At 37.7% G+C, this 20923-nt stretch overlaps 1 protein-coding gene across 3 annotated transcripts; it reads right to left on the reverse strand.

The window, feature by feature from the left end:
• Window positions 1-33: 33 nt before the first annotated feature.
• On the reverse strand, window positions 34-20612 carry LOC145784600 (MLX-interacting protein-like). 3 transcript variants are annotated; one of them, XM_082596458.1, is made up of 23 exons: window positions 20445-20612; window positions 19482-19654; window positions 18889-18983; window positions 18512-18618; window positions 15821-15906; window positions 15199-15288; window positions 14539-14568; window positions 13893-14049; window positions 13098-13190; window positions 12412-12587; window positions 11539-11677; window positions 11181-11362; window positions 8347-8481; window positions 6859-6967; window positions 6541-6732; window positions 5927-6009; window positions 5082-5331; window positions 4954-4997; window positions 3621-3743; window positions 3247-3374; window positions 2554-2807; window positions 2053-2164; window positions 34-1832 (listed from the first exon to the last, which is right to left on the reverse strand). In XM_082596458.1, the coding sequence occupies exons 1-23, from the start codon at window positions 20506-20508 to the stop codon at window positions 1808-1810; spliced, it is 2847 nt and encodes a 948-aa protein (XP_082452584.1). In that variant the 5' UTR covers window positions 20509-20612; the 3' UTR covers window positions 34-1807. The 3 variants fall into 3 exon arrangements, with proteins under 3 accessions (XP_082452584.1, XP_082452583.1, XP_082452585.1); XM_082596457.1 differs by having other exon boundaries at window positions 8347-8487; XM_082596459.1 differs by lacking the exons at window positions 34-1832; window positions 2053-2164; window positions 2554-2807; window positions 4954-4997 and having other exon boundaries at window positions 8347-8487.
• Window positions 20613-20923: the final 311 nt, after the last annotated feature.

The following is a 20923-nucleotide window of genomic DNA, read 5'->3' on the forward strand; positions in this document are numbered from 1 at the left end:
CATGCATCAACAATCAATCTTTGCCACTTTTGTTAATTTTTTTGATTAACTAAAAGTAAAAAAGGAAGATCAAAAACGTTCTCGCAGGATAATTTGCAGGAAGAATTCACAATATTTACGGTTGTACGCAGATTAGAATAATACGACCATTTTCAATGTCAAACATACGTCGAGTTTTGTGTGAGTGTCACACCAAAAAGAAAAAAACCAAAGCAGTTTGATGACAGCAAAAAGCTTGAAAAACACTGATTACGAGCGTGACGTCACAAAAAAACGGGGAAGCTTTGTAACGATAGCAACACGTACGAGCATGCGCAGTACATCAGTCAACAAATGGGACTGTATTACCAATGTAAAAATGTGCCCGATTTGTTGACTGGGATGGTTGTGAGAAGAGACAATATAGACGAGAGTTTCTTTAAAACCACGGAACAATTCTATGATTAGAAGCAAATCTGAGAAAAAATTAATAGATTTTTTGTTTAGGAATTACACAGAAGACAATCTAAGCACCAGCCAGCCAGCAAAATCCACCATCTTTACATTGATTTAACGTCTGCATATGTTGAATTAACGTAAAAAGAAAGAATTTTGCTGCCTCATCCTATGAGGCGACATTGGAATCAACAGAAAAACACTAAAAACAACGTTTGTTTTAAGATTCTGAGCTGGTCTTACAAAACATGTTTACACCAGTTGAGCACATAAAGTAGGCTCCCCAAAGTAAAATCAATAGTTCTGGTGTGCATAAATCTTTACATATTTAATTATGGCGTTTTCGACTTTACACTGCACTTTTAGGAAAAAAGCTCTAAAAGTCGCACAACAGTGTTGTTGAAATTTTCAAGCATCTTGACGATGCAACACACTTCAGGACGTGAAACAAAATCTGCTTGTAAATTTCCAACAACAAACGCAATTAGGATAAAAGCCAGTGAGACTATGAAGTGCAAAGCACACAAGATGAATATGAGACGGAAAAGCACCGATCGATGATAGATATTTGTTAAGGGTTAGCTGTGAAAGACCATGCTAAGCAAAGTTGTCGTTTTAAAACAATGTATAAACGGGAGCTTCATCTAGCTGGATAGTTTCTTTGCTCGAAGGTGGAATGAGATTTTGATCCAACTGAATGGAACGGTGTGAGTTCACCTACACCAGCTGTTGTTGATTTTTTAAATGCACATAACATTTGCTTCAAAGCAACACTTTCCAATACCTTGGAAGTTCAAGTCAACTTTAACCCCAGTAGATAATAATCAATTGCAGGCAGCTACGTTTCACTCAAGGCAGCGTTGTCTTGTTACAAGTGACCATTGTATTTTGTTACAATGATTATTCGAACACAAAAGACACCAAACAATATCCTGAGCTTTGTTGTGTATTTATCAGGCCGTACTCCTGTAATGTTTTTCGTTTCTTTGATCTATTCCAAGCTCGTGTTCGGCGATAAAAAAAAACATTGTGTTCCATGTGGGCGTCGAACCAAGGTCCTTTGAAGGCCGCTTTCACTTTTCGATTTTCACGCAGTCAAAATTCGTCGCCAAATCACTATCTTGGTTTGAATAGAATTAAATTTGCAACATCTGACACATTTCAAGCAAAATCTGTCATTCTTCAGAGGTTGAATCCATGTAAAAATGACGGATTTTGTTGTCTGGATTGCCGTTGACACAACATCATTTAGAAAGCAAATTAAAGGCCACAAGCGTAAACCACGACACAACCTATAAAAGTAACGCACGTAGGTTTGATTTTAATGCTGAAGACAGTGGATGCTGTTACGTCACAACCGTTACGCTCTTTGCTACGTGCTCTTCGAGCTGGTAGGCCTGCAAGAAAAGATAATACATTCAAGCAGTAACATCTTTTTCAATGTACAAAAAGAATATTTAGCTCGCTCGGCGCATATTTATTAATTGAAAATTTATTCAAAAGTCTGGTGTCATACGCGCTCTTTAAGACTTTATCCTGCCATTAATATTTTTATTAATACAGATACACGAGGCACTGGTAAGACATAAGAGAAATTACAACAATATTTTTTACGACCTGGCGGCTTGGTGGCGGTCGCTCACTGCCTCTTCTATTTGTTGCCTCAGCTGGGATGGATTGGTTAAAATATTCGTCGTTGTGCTTAGTACTTGTAGAGCTTGGACGACACCTGTAATGAGCATATGGTTCATTGCTTGAGTTGGAAATTCTGGCATCGTCAAGACAAAGCGTAGGACGACAAATTGGAAAACTCATTGGATTCTTTTCGGAAGACACAGTGAAAAATGATCTTGACAAAGATGAACTTACAAATTGAAGATGCCAATGATAGAGAGAAGTGGAGAAGTCGGTGCAGATAACTGGTCGCCATGGTGTCTCGAGAAAAAGACCGGACTTCTTTTAACGAAAATGGAGAGAGAGAATTGGATTTTATATTACTTTAGATGAAAAACAGTCGGTATTGGTTCAAGTGTAACGAAACTACGAGATGACAACTGCTGATAAATCGCCGGTCAATTTAAACCTCGAACAAAAAGCACATAGAAAAGTATCACTCACTGGGCCTCAGCACAGGTAACGAGCAGTGAGTTTCCAACCATTCGAAAACGGATTGATTGAACTCTGCTAAACAGCGGACGGAAACTTCTTTTTGGTAGGATTCGAACCAGGGACGGACCATGACGCCAAACAGGTAAAACTTCCAGTCCTGTCTCGTTCGTTGTCTGGCCCAGGACCGGAATTGGATTTTTGCTTCTTCTGACCGCTGTCTGGGCACTGGCGCACCGGATGCCGGTAACTGCTGCTGTGAGGCGCTGAGTACAAAAAAACGACTTGTCAGTTCACTCATCTTAAATGCAATACAAGATGAAATGTTGGTTATGTGACCGAACGGTACGATCTCTACTCTCTAGTACAACGCTCGAAAGAGTGCCGGTTCGATACCACTCAAGAGCATGCCACTGTGTCTTTGGCAAGACACTTAAAGGCATGCCTGAAGGTGGACACGAAAATTAGCTTCTTTGTCGTCCAGTACATTTCATCAAAATCTTCAACTACCGGGCAAGTTTGGACACGACAAAGAGAGAGCTATAGGTTAAAACTGTACAAAGAGTGATTAACACCAACTGAATTTCGATCAACCCAGACAGCAAATCAACCGTCTGACGTCTACTGATGTTAAATCAATGTAAATACGGTTGATTTGCTGTCTGCGAATGCATGAATGATATTTGACACAGAGCAATCTCTTACTTGATTGACAGCTGTAAACTTTCCATGTCTTCCTTCAACTTCCGGATCTCTTCGGCCATTTTCCTTCTTTCGGCTTGCATTGCTGTAATGTACTGAACAGCTTTGCCCATCAAAGTGGCCTTGCTTGTCTGGAAAAATACATGGTCGATATGAAAGCTAAATCATAATACCTTCTCTTCTAAACTTTTTTTTTCATACAAAGAGTGGACTCTTGTGATCCCAAAGAAACTTTAAAAGGCCTCAACGATTTCATGCAAGGGTTATTTAGAGCTGCCAACGCAAAAGATTACACTTTTACAGACCTTTTCGATCGCTTGAATCAATCAAAGAGCACAAATCGTAGACGTTCGTCATGCGGTGAAATGCTGACTCACCTTAGCATTACTCTGCGAATTTCCACCGGGTAACAGCTTCTGCATACGAGCAAATCCAATCTTGATGTTGAAGCGACGTTTCTGCTCCGTGGTTGAAAAAGATCCGCGACGTTGTAGAGCCGCCTACAATGCAAATTGTCATCAGTGAACCTGTCACACTCCGAATTGACGGCATTGCGGTAGTTAGCCAAAGCTAAGCGGGGAATAAGTTAGTAGCTACCAAACCGGACAACCCAGACCGCAAATCCGCAGACGGACGAGCACTGCAGACGTTGAATCAATGTAAAAAATGACTGATTTGCTGTCTGGGAAGTTTGATCTAGCCAGAAAACCAGCCGTTTACATCGAAGTTATCTATGCAACGCAGCATTGTCCGAGGCAAGTAAGGAAATCGGACATGAATCTATTCGGTAGATACTTAACCAGCTAGCAAAATCTATCTTTTATAACGGATTTTGCCAGCTAGGAAACCATCAGCATAAGCAGAAGAGTTCAACAGAGGCTACGGAAAGAAATAGGACTGATGGGTACAAAAACCAGCGACCTGGCAATACGAAAGTTAATTTCAACGCTGCATCAGGACAATCACAGCAACTTGGTGCTTTGAGGTGGCTCAGTTGAATTCAACTTCAAGTAACCACAAAATGCGTGTGGGTAAAATATCTGTTTCGTTACAATATTCCTGTGTCTATCATACCAAACCGCACAAAAATACGAAAAAGAAAAAAAAACTTTCATTTTTCACGCAATTGTGAAACTAAAAAAAAAAAACAGAAAATGCTTGTATGGCATATGGGCAATTGACGAAAATTGTGCACACGCAATTCGATTTGTCTTCGTTGCTAACCGAGCCAAACGTGACAAAGAAATTAACAAATAAAATAAAAGCATGTCATGACGTCCTTCGTGAGACAACAAAATAAAATCCAAAGTAAAAAAAAACGAACGAGTAATTTTTGGCCATGTGTGGCTTAAATTGTACTTGACGTGACTTGATCATCCTGTTGACTGCTGTGGAAAAGTCGTTCAACTAAACGCCTCAGTCAAATTTGGGCTGGCGTTCAAGCTTGACAAATTAGATCAATGAAACTATCGCATAATTGGCCAATCACGTGGCTGGACAAAAGGGGGAGGGGCTAGAAAATAACTACAGTTTTCATTTACCGCGTCACAGCATCAATTGACGCAAACTATTGCTGTTGCTCAATGAAGCATATATTGTTGATTCGTGTAAATATTTATCTGCTTAATTATATTTAATGTGAGTGATGCTGGTAATGTAGTGTCCTATACAAAGCAATGGATTTGCTTGAAAATGAACAAAAATACCTACCAGCTGTGAAATGTCGGCATCTTGGGAGGTAGGCGAGACAGATTCTAGTAAAACAAAATAGCGCATTACGAACCTTCGCGAATTTATGAAAGACCGTCATTAAAAAAAGTCACTACACTAATTCTCACCGAAGGTCATTTGTTCCATGTCCACATCTTGCACTGAAGAAGACTTAACAGGAGATGAGATATCTGAAAAGTTGGTTTGTGGCCAAGGCTCTTCCAGATGTAGTTTAAGAGCGGGAAGGTTTTCCTCTCGGATTCTTCGCTTTTCAACAACAGCTGTTGTTAGACCACATTTTGACCCTTGTGAGACACCGGGTATGATGTCAACCATAGGTTGAGATGATTTCTGCACTGGAGGTCCCAGGGTAGGCATCTAAAGTTTGTACGGTTTAAAAAATTTTACTGGGTATAAGTGGAAGATTCTAGCAAGCAAAAACAGCTTTTTTGAGATCTTTACAGGGCAACGTTTGTTATTTGAGATGAGATTTTCTATTGATAGCCGACACAATGCAAATAAAGATTGCTAGTTTATATATGAGAACGGTCAAAAGTATGAGAGATATCAAACACGGAGCGAAAGGCAGGGTGTAGAATAAAAGGTTTGCAGGGTGCGGAATGCGAAAAATTCCTGTTCCGTTTCATCGCACAATGCACACCCTGACAGAAAGTACAAAGCAATAACTTGAATTACTACCACGATTGAATGAAACAAGGGCGGTAGTAAGTTTTATCACTCTTTATCAGCTCTGCAATATTTGCATAGAAAATGAAATCCCACTGAAATGTTACTTTTTGCATAGGTTCAACGTAGGACGATGTCAATAAACGATAGAATGTAAATAAACAATAGAGATGTTTGCAAAACGCCAATGACCAACAAATCGGTTGTTTCGTAGCTGCCATTAATTCAAATACTGTGATGTTGATGTGATAAAACAAAACGCTGTTTATTTAAAACTGGTTATGACCTGCTGAACTGGTTTCGACCGGATTTCTTGATTCTTATTTATTCGTCTTGGATGGTTTGGTGAGGCGAAGGAAGTATTCGTATCTGAACAGAAATCTTGCTTAGTGTTTGTAAATATTTGCAGACAAAAGGTACAGAAAAGAAGCCGTTAGCTGACCAAGAAAAAGATCTGTTGTTCTTCGGCATTTAAACGATATCTATCAACGATATAACAACCACAATGTCAGTACATTTTAGCCCAGCCAATAAATCAGTCCTTTTTATGATGATCCAACGTAAAATGGCGTTGAACCAATGTAAAAAGATCTGCTTTGCGGGACTGGGTTGTTGACTCCAATGCCTTGTTTAATCAGCAAGGTTCACCGGGACTAGCCACGTCACCGGTAAACAACTCTTTGACGAAGCACTTGGCATGTCAATTTTGTCAGAATTGCAGCCAGTCTTCATGTATAGACGTTGTATCAACGTGAAAGCAGATGTTTTATTTAAAACTTCACCATTACGTTCAAGTGGTGATTGCGTGGTTAGGTCCCAAAAGAAAACCATTAAACGTTCTATGAACGCCATTAAACATCGAACCAATGCAATAATAACCATTTTTAACAAGCAACTTACTTGTGATGAGTTGCTTCAAAAGGATAACGTTGCTGGTGGTGGCTCCGATATTGACGGCACTTCCTGTCTGCTGCAGTTGAACCGGCTGAGGCTGCTGCTGCTGCAAGTCACCGACTGCTTTGTTGCGACCGTTCATCGTCCGAATGCTATTCGTAGGGTTGACTGCTTGATTCATTGACACACCACCCCCTCCTTTTGTGAGAAAAACTTGGGGTGTCAATGTGAATTTTCATTTCATTTCAAAAGTTGCTCGTTGTGTGGTCAAACGAAAATCGGGTTTCCAGAAAACAAAAATAAGTACCTCTTGCAAAAACGTACCATGCAAAGCATGTTGCCGTGGTTGCATGTGATGGGCTTGTGGGACAGCAGCGTTTGTGGCATTCTGTTGCATCAGAACTGGGCTTTGGTTTTGGGAGAAGTATTCTACCTGTTGTAAAATGTAGGTGATTTAGGAATGGGAAGGTTCAATTACAGTTGATCAAAGCTAATAACTCAATTAACCAGTTAAGAGACAAGATCGCGTGCTTTCGAAATGATATCAGCGGTAAACAAGTCAGCAGATGGCCTATTGTATTTAGCTGGCGAGAGTGGCTCTGGGCGTAGGTTGCTTCAAACAGCTGACAATGAAAGTTTGACAAACATACGACAATTGGAGCGATTTCACGTCAACACATGTACCAGCAACACAAGAATGGCATGATTGGTTAATGGTTATATGAGATGCGATAACGACACTTCTATCACTGACACCAGGGTTGGCATTTTATAATTAATCATTCGGACGCAATTATTGGGCTTGCGTCTTCAAACAAACCATGCGAGTGCATGTCCCTTCGCTTTGTTCATAGCATTTGTGGACATTGGCTACTAGGTCAAAGGGAAACTTTTCTAATCTCCGTTCGATGTGATAAAGAAACCAAATTTATCAAACTCTGTTTACGCATTGATGACCTGAAAATATCACAACACCGGCTTGCTGGACTTAATCCCAGCTAAGCTTGACAAACGCTTGGCTAGCCTAGTGACGGAAACGCAAAAGACAAGAATCAACTTCTCAAAAATAACTCAAATCACCAGAGCTAAACACATTTTTAGTTCATCCGTAAAGACGGCCTTCTGAACCTTATCTTTCAACTTAGTAATTTTGATAAGAAATCGACTTTCCTTGTCCGTATCTTCAACTCATAGTTTCACAAGCAATCCAATTCACAATTCAATTATACTCGGCAAAAATGATTTGCAATATCATAGCGCTAATATCAATGATCATACAGCAGCTGTAAACATAACTCTTTACTAGCTGGGCGTAATGCTGTAATACTAAATTGCTCGCAAATCTAGCTGTGCTGGTAAAGGAAAATTTTAGGAGCAAAACTCTTATTAAAGCGTGATTCACGAAACAGCAAAATACACCGACGCAATAGCTCTGAGAAATGATGAGCTCTTCAAGATTAGCCTGTAGAGCTAATAATCGCATATGGTTCGTCACATTTCCTTATTAAAACAAGTACTTCAGTTTCATAGTATGTGTTAGCTGTTGAAAGCTACATAAATGTATTTCTTTTTTTACATATTTCCAAGCTACAAGCACGACCATCATGTGTTTTCGGACTGTGCATGAAGCAAAACAACCGATGCACACAATGCACAACCGATGCACACAATGCACAACCGATGCACAACCGATGCACACAATGCACAACCGATGCACACAATGCACAACCGATGCACACAATGCACATGTTGTCTGACCGTTCTAAAGATGAGGATGCAAGGCAAAACTGGAAACGCTTTCTTGAAATGTACCTGAGGTTGGCTGTGTAGGACCCGATTCGAGGTAGAGTTTGTGGTGAGTTTAGAGTGAGGGTACGGCTGCTGCAGACCGTTGTTCACAACAGGAGTTGGAATGTTGTGGCTGGACACATAAACTCCATTCCCAGACTGGTTCTGAAAAGTTCAGAGCACTGCAATAATTCAGTAAGCAGCAACATGAAAAAAGCATACTGTATTACAGTACAACACAAGCGCAATTCAAAACTTAGAATCAAAATAAAGTTTCTTCGTTTTGTAAACAATCAAAAACATCTCACAATGCACTATTATACTTGAGGTATACTCAAGGCCCAATGGACTATTGATTTATCTTATTTATACTGATATTATGACGTTGCAATGCAACAGAAGCGATTGCTGGGCAAGGATGCATTCTTGTCAGTTGTTTATGCCTGCAGGGGAAATGGCAAAGCGGGTGTCAGCGACAGTTTTGTCACAAAAACTTATCGCCGATAGCCCGTCCAAATAAACAGCACAGAGCAAAGAATGAATGTGGTAACAAAACTCATGGTGAAGCGAACGCTTCGAAAACCGAAGTTCGGTACTGACAAATTGAATTTTTAACTCTACTACTGAGGATACGAAGCGGTTAAATTTTCGAAACATTTGCTAAACCGCGAATTGAATCTTACGTTTAACGCTTTCCCAGAAGGCAAAAAATATAATTTTCTATTCAAGCTAATCATTGTAATCAAACCTTCAAGCTGCCTATTTTGTTGTTTCAAAGAAAATGCGTAACTGTAAGCGATATTGGACAGCGGACACGTCTGTAACAGCTTGTCTGCTTGATATCAAGTTACACTGTACGGATGAGAAAAGCATTGAATCGAAATTAGCGTTAAGTGTACTTGAATTATTGATAAGATATGTGTCCAAAAACAACAAGAGCTACAAGCCTATTATTATGACGTAGAAAAAGCACTCAATTTATAGCAATAACTGTGAAGCACTTATTGTTCTCAAAATTGTTTCAACCACGCAGCACAGTAACAAATAGCTAACTACCTATATCAGAGCAATGCAACGGTTGGAATTCTAGTGGCCTTGTCAAGCAACTAAAACCTGGGTAGGGAGGTGCATCGACCAGTTAATCAGTCCTCTTTTGTATTGGTTCAACGTTTTGTAAATAAAACGGCTGATTTGCTGTCTAGTACATTGATTCTCAACCTTTTTGTTTTGGCGGACCCCTTTTGGTACCTTCGAAGCGGTCGCGGACCCTTAAAAGAAATTTATCTGAAATTTTGGTATATCGCTTCTCTTATAATGGAATCAAATGTTTCATAAATTTCGAAGCCACACACTTAGAAGAATTTGCTGAACTCGCAACAAATTTATGACGATTGATGACATTGACGAAGTTATGTTATGAGCTTTATGTTGGCAGAAAGCATCAAAAATCAGTAATCTATATGTTGATTTTATGTTTTTCTATAAATTTTTATCACAAATCAATATAATTTTGCGACCGCTACCAAGAATTTCTCCATTTTTTCATTTCTAATCAATATTAATTCGTTATAATCTTTGTCATTGCAAAACTTTGAGTGGTGATAGACTGCTGCTAAGTTAGGCATTGTTCAATAGACTGCTGTCTCAACAGAATTAATTTGAACATAACCTTATTAAAAAACTATTTCATTTATATGATATTTTCTTAGTTAGGAAACTAAACTTTTGTGCAACGTCCTTTGAAAGTTCAAAGAACATCGCACCAGTTCGTTGGGAAGTACAGTTTGAAAATCAAGGTAATACACAAAGTACAACCAACCAATTTTTAAATTTCGCCACTTATCAATCATTCTGCAAATTTGGAAGCTTTCACGGACCCCCTGAAATTGCTTCGCGGACCCCTAGGGGTCCGCGGACCCCCGGTTGAGAACCACTGGTCTAGTAGATGGTGAACGAACTGACGAAAGTGACGCAAGAATTACATCAGCCACAATCTACAAGAGCACAACGACTTCGTGATCGGAAAAGCCTTGGGTCAATGTTTACTCTCATTTTCTTCTTTTAAACCAACAAAGTTTCCATTGCGCATCGTTTCAAGGTCTAATGACGTTGAAACGATGTAAATCGGCAACTTTGCTGATTAGAATATGGCTTGTATGGACAGGACAGAGCATGTAAAACTTAGCGCGTTAAATCCATACTCTGTGTTTGTAAAGAATTCAGCAATGGATTGTTTGATAGCCTCATGGGATAAGTACAGCAATAAGTTTATTTCAACTCACTACGTGCCTGTGATACGCCCAATTATGGCAGAACTTCTATTTTTCAAGAAACGCGTCTTAAATTTAGAAAATTACAATTAAATTTACAAATAGTTATTTTAGATTAGAAAACGAATTAAGTGATTTTAGAAAAGTATAAACTTGTTGGATTTGCTTTAGTAAGCTAATGGGAATTCGATGCTCTGTGTTATAATGATGACAACAAGGCTAAACTGCAGCCTCCACCCAGACAGGCAAAATCTGTCATTTTTACATTGATTCAACGTCTGCAGACGTTGAAGGATTTTGCTGTCTGGGTAGGCTTCACTTGAATCACCTTCCAAGAAAATAGCCTATGCTGAAAATATTGATTGCGTTGTTTATGCCACAGATAATCGTTAATCAAGAAAAGCAACGCAAATATTATTGGATTCTCGTTTATTTAAAGGACAAGACAGGTTCAAAACAGTTCATCAACAACACCCAGCTAAACCTCGCTTGCGGTACACTGATACAGAAAAACAAGAAATTGCCGATGTCACGTACATGTCTAGAAATGTTTAATCAAAGTAATAAAAAAATTTTCTCAAGACCTACCGGTTTGATTGGAATTTGTTGGTGCTGCTGCTGCTGTTGCTGTTGTTGGAGCATTATATCGTTGTTGATGGGGTACATTTTGGGTTGTTGCACTTGATTGAATTGGGAAAGGAGGTGAACCTGATTAGTGTTTGGCGCCGTCGAAGGCATTTGCTGCATTGGCGGCGATTGCTGCTGTATTCCTGCGTCGTTTGTGAAAAGCAAATCGCGGTAACAATCGAACGCTTGAGGAAGTGAGTGTCCATGTGTGCAGATTACGTCATATGGTTTTAAGTGCACGACTCGGGATTTTTTGCATCCACACAATTCGGCAAAAAAGATTTTGAAAACTGTCATGAAAGCAAACCGAGACACTCACTTCTGGTGGGGTACGACGGCGCGCTGACGTTGTTGAAGTTCGAAAACATGGGGGAGTCGCCCGACGGGGTAAGTTGATTCATAAATTGAACTTCGGGTGCTTTTGCCTGCATTTCGAAGTTTGTCACCAACTCCATGGACTGCAACAACAGTGATGATTAAGTCTCGGCCATTTTAAAATCAGAGACATACTTCACAGAGGTTAAACAAACAACAATGTAGTGATGCCAGGAAAATTGCAACATGTAAAAATTCTTGTGTGTTTAGAAAAAGTGTGTTTGCTTCAAAGTCAAAATACGCCACTATGTCAATGACACAGACAGTGAAAAAAAAACAAGCTATTTAATGATCCTCTTACTAAATTAGACTTCAAAAACACTGTTTGAGACCATTGGACTAAAAACAGTCACCAATTCATACAGAATTTCCTCTTGCATTAATATCTGTGTTTGGGTCTATGAGAAGCAGTACCAGCATCAAGAACTACGCTTCAAACAGCAAAATCAGCCATTTTTACATTGAGGTTAAGACTAAGTTAACGCAAAAATGACGGGTTGTGCTGTCTAGAGCGGTACCTTGCGTGCTCGATAACATTCAGCAATAAGCAGAGAAAGATAAATGAAGCATTCTGTGATGGTCGTCAATAAGCATAAATAAAAAAGGTCGTGTTCAAACAAAGATTGAATATTTCCAGAAAGCAAATTAGTTGCTTTTTGCATTGATTCAACAAAAAGAGACGTTGAATCAAAGTAAAAAACGACTGATTTGCTGACTAGGTCGATACCAGTGAGCCAATCAATCTACAGCAGTGGCTAAAGCTAGAGATGGGAAATTTCTGAGATCTTCAGAAAAAAAGAATCCGGTTGACACTGACCTGATTATTCGTTGCATCTGGTACTTTTGCTGGAGGAGCAGGCTGCTGGATGGGGGAAGATTCGAGCATACTGGCGAAATCGCCTGATCCAAAGATTTCGTTGTCACTCGGAGGGAAGACTTGATTAGAAGCACCAGCAAAAGATACCATGGGCTTTTTAGGCGGATTCAACCATTCTGTAAAACATTTTCTAAGATCAACACAATACCATCTCTCGAATGTATGTAATATTGACGTTTTATTTCCCGCTCATTGCAACAACATACATACCTTGCACTGCGTTCACAGATGCAACGCAGCAGACAACATGAAGGAGCGAAGGGACATATAGTCTTCGAGTCAGCTACTATTAATTTAGGCATGCCATTAAGTGTCTTTGCCGAGACACAGCCGCGTGCTCTGGAGCGGTGTCGAACCGACGGCCTTTCGAACGTCGCGCTGACGTTCTCATCACTCGGCTACGCAGCTGACAATGTGCTTACATGCTGTATGGAAGCTAAGTTATTCATGATAAAAGTGGCGTGAATTTGTATTGAAGGTCAAACTTGCATTTGATAACGTTTAACTTGAAAAAAGCATTTACCGATCCAGGCTGAAGACAAAACATTTGCATCAATGAAAAACAAATATTGAATCAATGAAAAATATTGGCATAGCATAACCAAGCAACACAAAACCTGGTTTACCATGAAAGGAGTCAAAGTCCATATAGTCATCAACGGTAGGTTGTAATTGCAGCAAGCCGGGCTGCATCATATCGGAATTGGTGGCATGCATGGCTGTAATATAGAGATTAACTCATACTACCTTCCAAACAATAAAGGCAAGTACCATTCTCAGTTCATTTCAAATATTTGCTAACCACAAAACAAACCGGTTGTTTTCAAATTGATTTAACGTCTGCAGACGTTGAATAAATGCAAAAAACGAATATTTAGAATGGCAAGCAATCACACAGAACAAGTGTTTGAACGCTAGCAAAGGAATTTAATTTTTTTTTTTATAAAAATTGAATTATGAGTTCGCCAATGCAATTGCTAGAATGAAAAAAGCCGTTTATCCAGCCAGTAAATCAATCATTTTCATATTGATTTTGAACACGTTGAATCAATGCAAAAAAGGCCTAATTTGCTTCGCTGGGAACAGATATAATTTTTCTAAAAGTTTAACCATCAATGGTTGAAAAGCCGCATGGGCAGTTAATTTGTTTAAGGTGAGTGGAGTGTTTGCTGATGAAAAAATTTAAGATTAAAACTCTGGAAATACAATCAACAATGGCACGAATATGTGCCAAACTGAAAACAAATTACTGTGCCCTTGTGCAAGTGAAGTGCACGGCACAATATATTGGACATTACGTAGATCCAATGTTACAGACGACTACATTTTATAGCACTGGACTACCGAAAATCCCATTAATTTCAACACATATATAAACTGTTTCTAAGATCATAAACAGACTCAATCTTTAAAAAAGTCACCTATTTCTCTTGGGTTAGGAAACTGGATTGGTTGTTGAGACAAGCTGCTGAATAAGGTGTCAGAGAAGTCGTTTATAAATGCGTCATCAGCAGTTCTTGGTTTTTCAAACTCTGTGACTGGTTTAGAGGGGGAATGGCTCGCACTGTCAGATACCCACTGCAAGTAAAGCAATTATGATGGTTCGTTACGATGAAGCGCTGTGTGTGCAACTCGTCGTAATGAAATAGCAAATTTGAGTGTAGGTTAAGCATTGGCAACATCAAACAACAAAGAAACTTCGAATACGAAGAGATTTGACTTAACCTTAGGTTAAGAACTTGAACCTATAAAAGCTGGCCGCATTTACAGTACAGCTTCACATTAGAAATGTAACAAAAAAAAAATTCAGCAAAGAGTAATGATATGCGTTAGTCGTCCATTGAGTTGTCAAAACCAAATTGAATTAAACAGCATTTATCTTGCCACAGTGTCAAACTGTTTCCATCAAGCAGTCTTGCAATACAAAACAACGATGAATAATCCAAATCAATAAAGCAGAAGAATCTGAAATTGATTGTTTCAGCAAGTCGTATACATCCGCTTAAAATTGAATGAAACCGGTTACTTTTACGCAGCACGTTACACAGGAAAAGCCTAAATACATACCCATAACCCAGGATAGTCTGACAACTTCAGCTGAAAAAAAATAACATGAAAAGAAAAAAATAATAAGATTGTTCACCAGGTATTCAATCATAAAATATATCTTGTCTTCATCTAGTGACAGCAGACTAGGCTACCACAAGATGTTGGAAATGACAACCGGCTTTATTCCGACCTGTCGTCAGACAACATGACATATCAACCGGACAGAAACAGGTAATCTGCTATAAACAATTTCGAGAAATATGTTATAACAATAACAAAGTATATTCAACGTATTGTTAGTACAAAGCTCGTGAATTATGAAATACTAGCACAAAAACACTGGCACAGTGTTGTGCTATTTTACTACTGAACAAGTATTTTTTCCTGTTTTAGCGCCTTTGATAAAGTCAGTGGTGTTGACCAACAAAATGTCGGAAATTATACTGGTTATCATTCTGAACATCTTGTGGTAGCGTAGTTTACAGTCACCAGAAGAAGACAAGATATATTTTATAAACGAAAGAAAATATCACTAAAAACTTGCAAAATCCAACAAAATGGCCAGAAAACTGCTAAGCGATGTTGTGGTGGTTCCAGATACCCAGAATAAAAGGGTGCAATGGGTGTGGGACTGTGGGTCACCCTCAAAGGTTGAAACTTGCAAGACATTCAGCAAACCTTGTTCATAAAAAAAGCTCTCCACTTCTTGTACTCTGCGACTACAGTTTCAATTCTTCTTTTCCAATATTTTCCTTCCATTACAACGGCCTGGAAGAGAAATATGAGATAAAATCGGCATGGTTAGAAGTGAGTTTTAAAAAAATTAAAAAAAAAAAATTGGATAAAATATCTCAAAGAAAAACTTAGTAAGGTACATGTGCCCAACTTTACATTTAAGTTGTTATACTGTATGTAGTAGTTTTATAGATCTCAGTGACAGCGACTTCTCGTTTTCATCTCAACTAAATGTTTCAATAGACGCTTTCTGAATACTGCTGTAATATCTGCTAATTGTCACAAAAATAGGATCTTAAAAAATAATGTTACGTGATCATATCATAGTTGCGCTGCAAATAAGAGCATTTAAAAAGTGGATGTAAAGTAATGCATGCAATTTACCAAAGGAAATCTTGGATAATTCCTCACAATGAAGGAAAATCGACATTATAACATATTTTAAAATGCCCAAGTTGTCTTTCATGAATTAGCTTGTGTTTTGCAGCAACAATGCTGCAACTCCATGATAACAGAATGACGCGATGATTCATGGAGTCACACGTTTACTGCAATTGTCGCTTACTTCTGGCCTCGCATGTGAGTTGTAATCAATTTCCATTGGTGTTGCGAACTGTATCAAGGACTGATCTTTTCTTTTTCGCATCACATCTAAAAAGTTAAACAAAGCTCAATTGTAGAAAAATCTGTTTCAAAACAACACTAATGCGATGTTGCTTTAAATAAAAGTAGAAAGCACTATTGACAATGTTAAAGCATTCTGTTCCAGCGCATATTTCTAGACTCAGGGATTTAATTTTAGCCTCAGGGTGTAGGCAGTTCTGACTAGAGATGTAAATGCAAAAAAAACGAACCGTTTTTTTTCAAAAAAAACTTGAGCCAAAAAAAACACTCGTTTTTTGTTTTTTTTTGTTTTTTTTCATATTTTTCTGAAAAAGTTGCAAATTTTTTGCAATTTGCAGCTTAGTTTCATTATAGTGCTCTTGAAAAACATTAAATTACTGAAAATGGTTTTATTGGTGTGCTGAAATTCCTAAGTTTTTGTGTTTGGCAGCATATGTTTTTGCATAGTCCTACGTATTGTTTCGCTTTCTTCATTCTCAGGCATGTTTGTGGCAGTAGACCTGACAAACACTGAATTAATGCAATTTGATACATGACATAATGTAGATGAGTTAATTTCTTTTTCCTTTTATGGAAGTTAGCCTATGATGTTAGTATACTGTGGTACTGGTTATTCTTGTACACACTCAATGGGTTGAGGAAATTTTGGCAAAACAAGGTGGCAGTATTCAGTAGCCTACACACATTTACCTTGTTTGTGGACGTGGTAATTTACTATTGCAAGCTATTGCCAATATGTTTTGTAACTGATAGCTTACCAACGATGTACAGTATATGCTTTATAAATATTGAAACAGAAGTATTCTTTTCGTGTGTTGTAAGATCTTGGACACTTCGTCATTGATGCTTCTTGCAGATTATTTGTGACATATAATGCAAGAGATCTTATCACTGCTATTTTTAGCTGTCAAAAGTTAGTGCATTTGTCAGAAAAGGTTTAGGTTAATGTTCCTTTCAAATGCCCACCACCCATGTTGACTATTGCTAGTAACTACCAACCCTGAATGAAGAAATTTTCCCTTTAAAGTGGGTTTTTTCAGCACTGCGCAGTGTTCACATAGTGAATAAATGCTTTATGATATAATATTTTTCCTGACAAGTATAAAGTTTTACCCATATTCCCGCAATGCAGGATAAAGATACAAAACAAACATCAAAGATGAAAACTTATGTTATTTGAGAACTAGGCCTACTGCTTTTTGAGATAAAAAGAAATTGACCTCTTGTCATTACGCACCAATAAAACCATGATGCAAACTTTAATTTTTTTTATTGGGCAGAGGAAAGATTGACGAAAAGTTTGGCAAAAACAGAAAAGTGCTAAAGCCTCAGAGTCCTGCAAACTAGTTCAAATTGGGTGGATTAAGTGCAACCATACTTCTTTTAAACATGTCTATGACAGCACAATGGTGTAATTAAGGGAAAACAAACATGACTATGACATCATAAAGGAGTATTGAACCTCTTCACGGAAAATAAAAAAACATCAAAATGTTTCCATCTTTCACTACATTTAAATGTGATTTGGGCTAAAAGTTGGGAGTTTAGCACTACACTGCTTTTGCCAAACTTGTCATCAATCTTTCCTCTATCCAATTTTTTTATTTTTTTAATTTACGCATCATGGTTTTATTGGTGCGTAACGACAAGAGGTTAATTTCTTTTTATCCCAAAAATTAGTAGCCAAAACTTGTTTTAATGTTCATAAACAGATAGCCCACCCCAAAAAACATAGGGGTAGAGCTAAAAATTATCTAAATATGTTGAGCGGTTCTTGAGATATGGCCGTATTTCTATTGCTCCTTATCTATAAAGCCACCTAGTGGCTAAGGTTATTTCACTTGTAACTCGAGAACCGCTTGTGTGATTTTCATCAAGTTTGCACCAAATGCACATCAACTGGAACAATATCTTGACGTTGTACTGGAAAAGGTGTGGTGTGCTGCTGAAAAGTGCCTTTGTGAAGTAGAGAAACAGGACCGTGACCACCTGGTTCTAACGTAACATGCCCATTAACCAAAATCCCAGGTGGCTTCGAAACTATACACGAGTGTGGTACTGCATTTAACAACCGTCTGGACCAAATTACAGACAAAACTTAAGATGTGCCAACCATATGTGTTACTATTTGAGACGATGAGAAATCTTTATGGCTCGTGTGTTGAGACTTGAGAGACATATTGTCTCATTTGAAAGAAGCTATACGAGTAATGAGACTGTTTTTTTGTTGAAAGAGACGCTATTGCAATGAATTTACCCGAATTGCTGCATATTGTGACATTTAATGTAAAAATAGGTAAAAAAAACAAAAAAACGAATAAACAACAAAAAAAACGATAAAAAACAAAAAAAACGAGCTCGTTTTTTTTAAAAACAAAAAAAACCGTTTTTTTACATCTCTAGTTCTGACGCCTTACCACATGCGCACAGTCAAAACAGACTGGATAATTTGCATTCATCGAATGTTGGCATTTGTACAACAATCTAATGATTTAGCATAATTTATTCAGGATCGATTTTACAAAATAAACTATTTTGACAAGTATGGTAAACAGTCAGGTACATGTAATCTAAATATATAATAAAGACGACGGGCTTCAAAATAAACATATATATTTCATTGTGAACATACATTGAATGTGCCAAGTTCTCCAAATTGCGTTGTTCAGTCGAATTTTATCTTTTACAGTCAACTTCATCCCCTTGAAGTTTTTCCACTTGGGGGATACCACCTTTCCTCTGAAATGGTTTTTTGTGGTGATATAGCTCAAAACAATTAATTTAGTCTCCCTCTTGGCGGACTGGTATCAAAAATTCAGCACTTTCATATTGGGAAGGTTAGCTGGTACTGTATTTTGGTGGTATTAAACCTGAATTGAACTTCAAAGGATTATATAACCTGAATATCCCTCACAAAATCACAAAGCAAAAACTGTTAAAAATTTACAAACCAGCATTAAAAGTTACCTACTACATAAAAACTACAAGAAATTGGAAGTTACCACACACCCTTGATAAGCCAGAGACATGCACTGAAACAGTCTTGCAAGGGAAGCATCAATCGTAATCTGGTTGGTTGGCAGTGGACCAAATTGGTAAGTGTTCTGAAAGTAAACAGCATTTTTTTGGCGCATCAACTTCCAAAGTACACTTTACCTCAGTAACTTTAAACCTTGTCCATTAATTCTATTAGGACAGCTTTGTTGTAAAATCTGGTCAAACACTAATTGAATTGTATGTCATTGTGATGTAAGTTTATTGTGTACCGTACTGTATGGAATCTGATTGGCAAATAAAGTTATTTCTCTCAAAGCACTTTTCAGGATACATCTCCATGCTCGTTATGATGAAATGTAAGTCAACATCATTATCAACACTGGATGCCAAACTTAAGATGGAAAGAGTTCTAAACTCGGTTAAACACTTAAACAGGTCAAAGAAGAGTTTCCTTGTAACAACCTAAAAGGCCAAGTACTTGCAGAACCTTCAAACTGTCAACTGAGTCAGTAACGAAAACTTTTGGAAGTATGGTAAGTGAGAGTACATGTCTCAAAACAGAACATTTTTTACCACAAAAAAAGTTTCTGTAACTATCAGTTAACCTTTGTTTCCTTTGCAACTTTAGAAAAATCATAGCCAAGTTGTATCATGCGATTATGTTCATGATAAATGGGAGAATCACGTCCATGATTAATGTCTTCTGTGTCCTCCTGATCGTCTGCCACAGATGAAATCATGAAATGACCGGAATGAACAACTTCACCTTTCTTGCATGCTGCAATCAACAAAAACACAATTAAAGTTGTTCTCAATTGTAAAATGAGTTACGGTTCATATCAAGTATTGTATTAAACACTGATTGTCAATCACTGTAAACAGCAACTGATGTAAACTGTTTAAATCTAATTTAGATATCATGGTCAAGCAACATCAGCAAGAATAAGGCTAATTTTACAACATTTTGGGAACACTTACCGGGCTTACATATCCGGAATGGCCCGTTTCGGTGAGTCCGATCTCTATTCGGTGATTTTTTTCAATTTTTTTTTTTTAAATTATTGGGTACCGTAGCCTCATTATCATTGCCGTTTTAGGGTTAGGGGTTAGGAACTCACCGAATCGGACTCACCGAATAGTAGCAGACCCTACATATCAGTATCTACAAAACATGTTTCAACACTTTTTACCCTCAGATGACATTCTACTAAGTTAATTATGAATCAATTTCAACTATTTAATCTATATATGTTCCGAAAAAATCATGTTTAGCTTATCAATCTCTTTCCATGGAACAGTTATGAATTTACCAAACATAAAAACCCAATCATAAACAGTTATTTTAATTTGGTGGTCATCAGCCTTGACCTACAAGAGCTATGTATAATATATACTTTGTTTATGTGAAAAAAGTCTGTGATTACACTATTAAATTTACTTACAATAAATTGTAAGTACAGTATAAGAAATTAAAGAAAAAACAGCCTGAATTTGATTTGGAATGTCTGATTAAATCAAATTATTTTTGTGTGGTATTTGATGAAAAAGTAGGAAAACTCCAACTATACCTTCTTCAAAATGACCACTTTTTCTTGTTGCTGATACACTGTGGTAAACCATGGTTTTGTTCATATTGTGCAAAAAAACACATAGAAAGACTACTTCACCTAACGGTATTCTTACAAAAGTTGATTCACATATGCAGTATACACATTTCACATAATTTTCCTTCTTAAATCTTCAATCATCTGTACTTTGCCTAACAATTAGAAACAATCATAATTATTATGCTCTGCCTCTAGTCCAGGGGTTTTCACAACTACCCCCTCAGAGCAATTAATGTAGCCTCACGAGCCCCAATAAAAAATTTCAACAAAAGCATAGCCTATTTAATACAAAATTTAACGAAATTTGATTCATGATGACATCCAGTTATGTCGTTTTACTGTTCTAATTTCAACTTCTGAAACTAATAGCGTCTTTTCGTGATGTTGTACGGTTTTTATTTCATTTCCTCCAATTATTATCTCCATTTTCCATCAAGCTT

Source organism: Aplidium turbinatum, chromosome 15 (assembly GCF_918807975.1).
Source record: "Aplidium turbinatum chromosome 15, kaAplTurb1.1, whole genome shotgun sequence".
Lineage (NCBI taxonomy): Eukaryota > Metazoa > Chordata > Ascidiacea > Aplousobranchia > Polyclinidae > Aplidium > Aplidium turbinatum.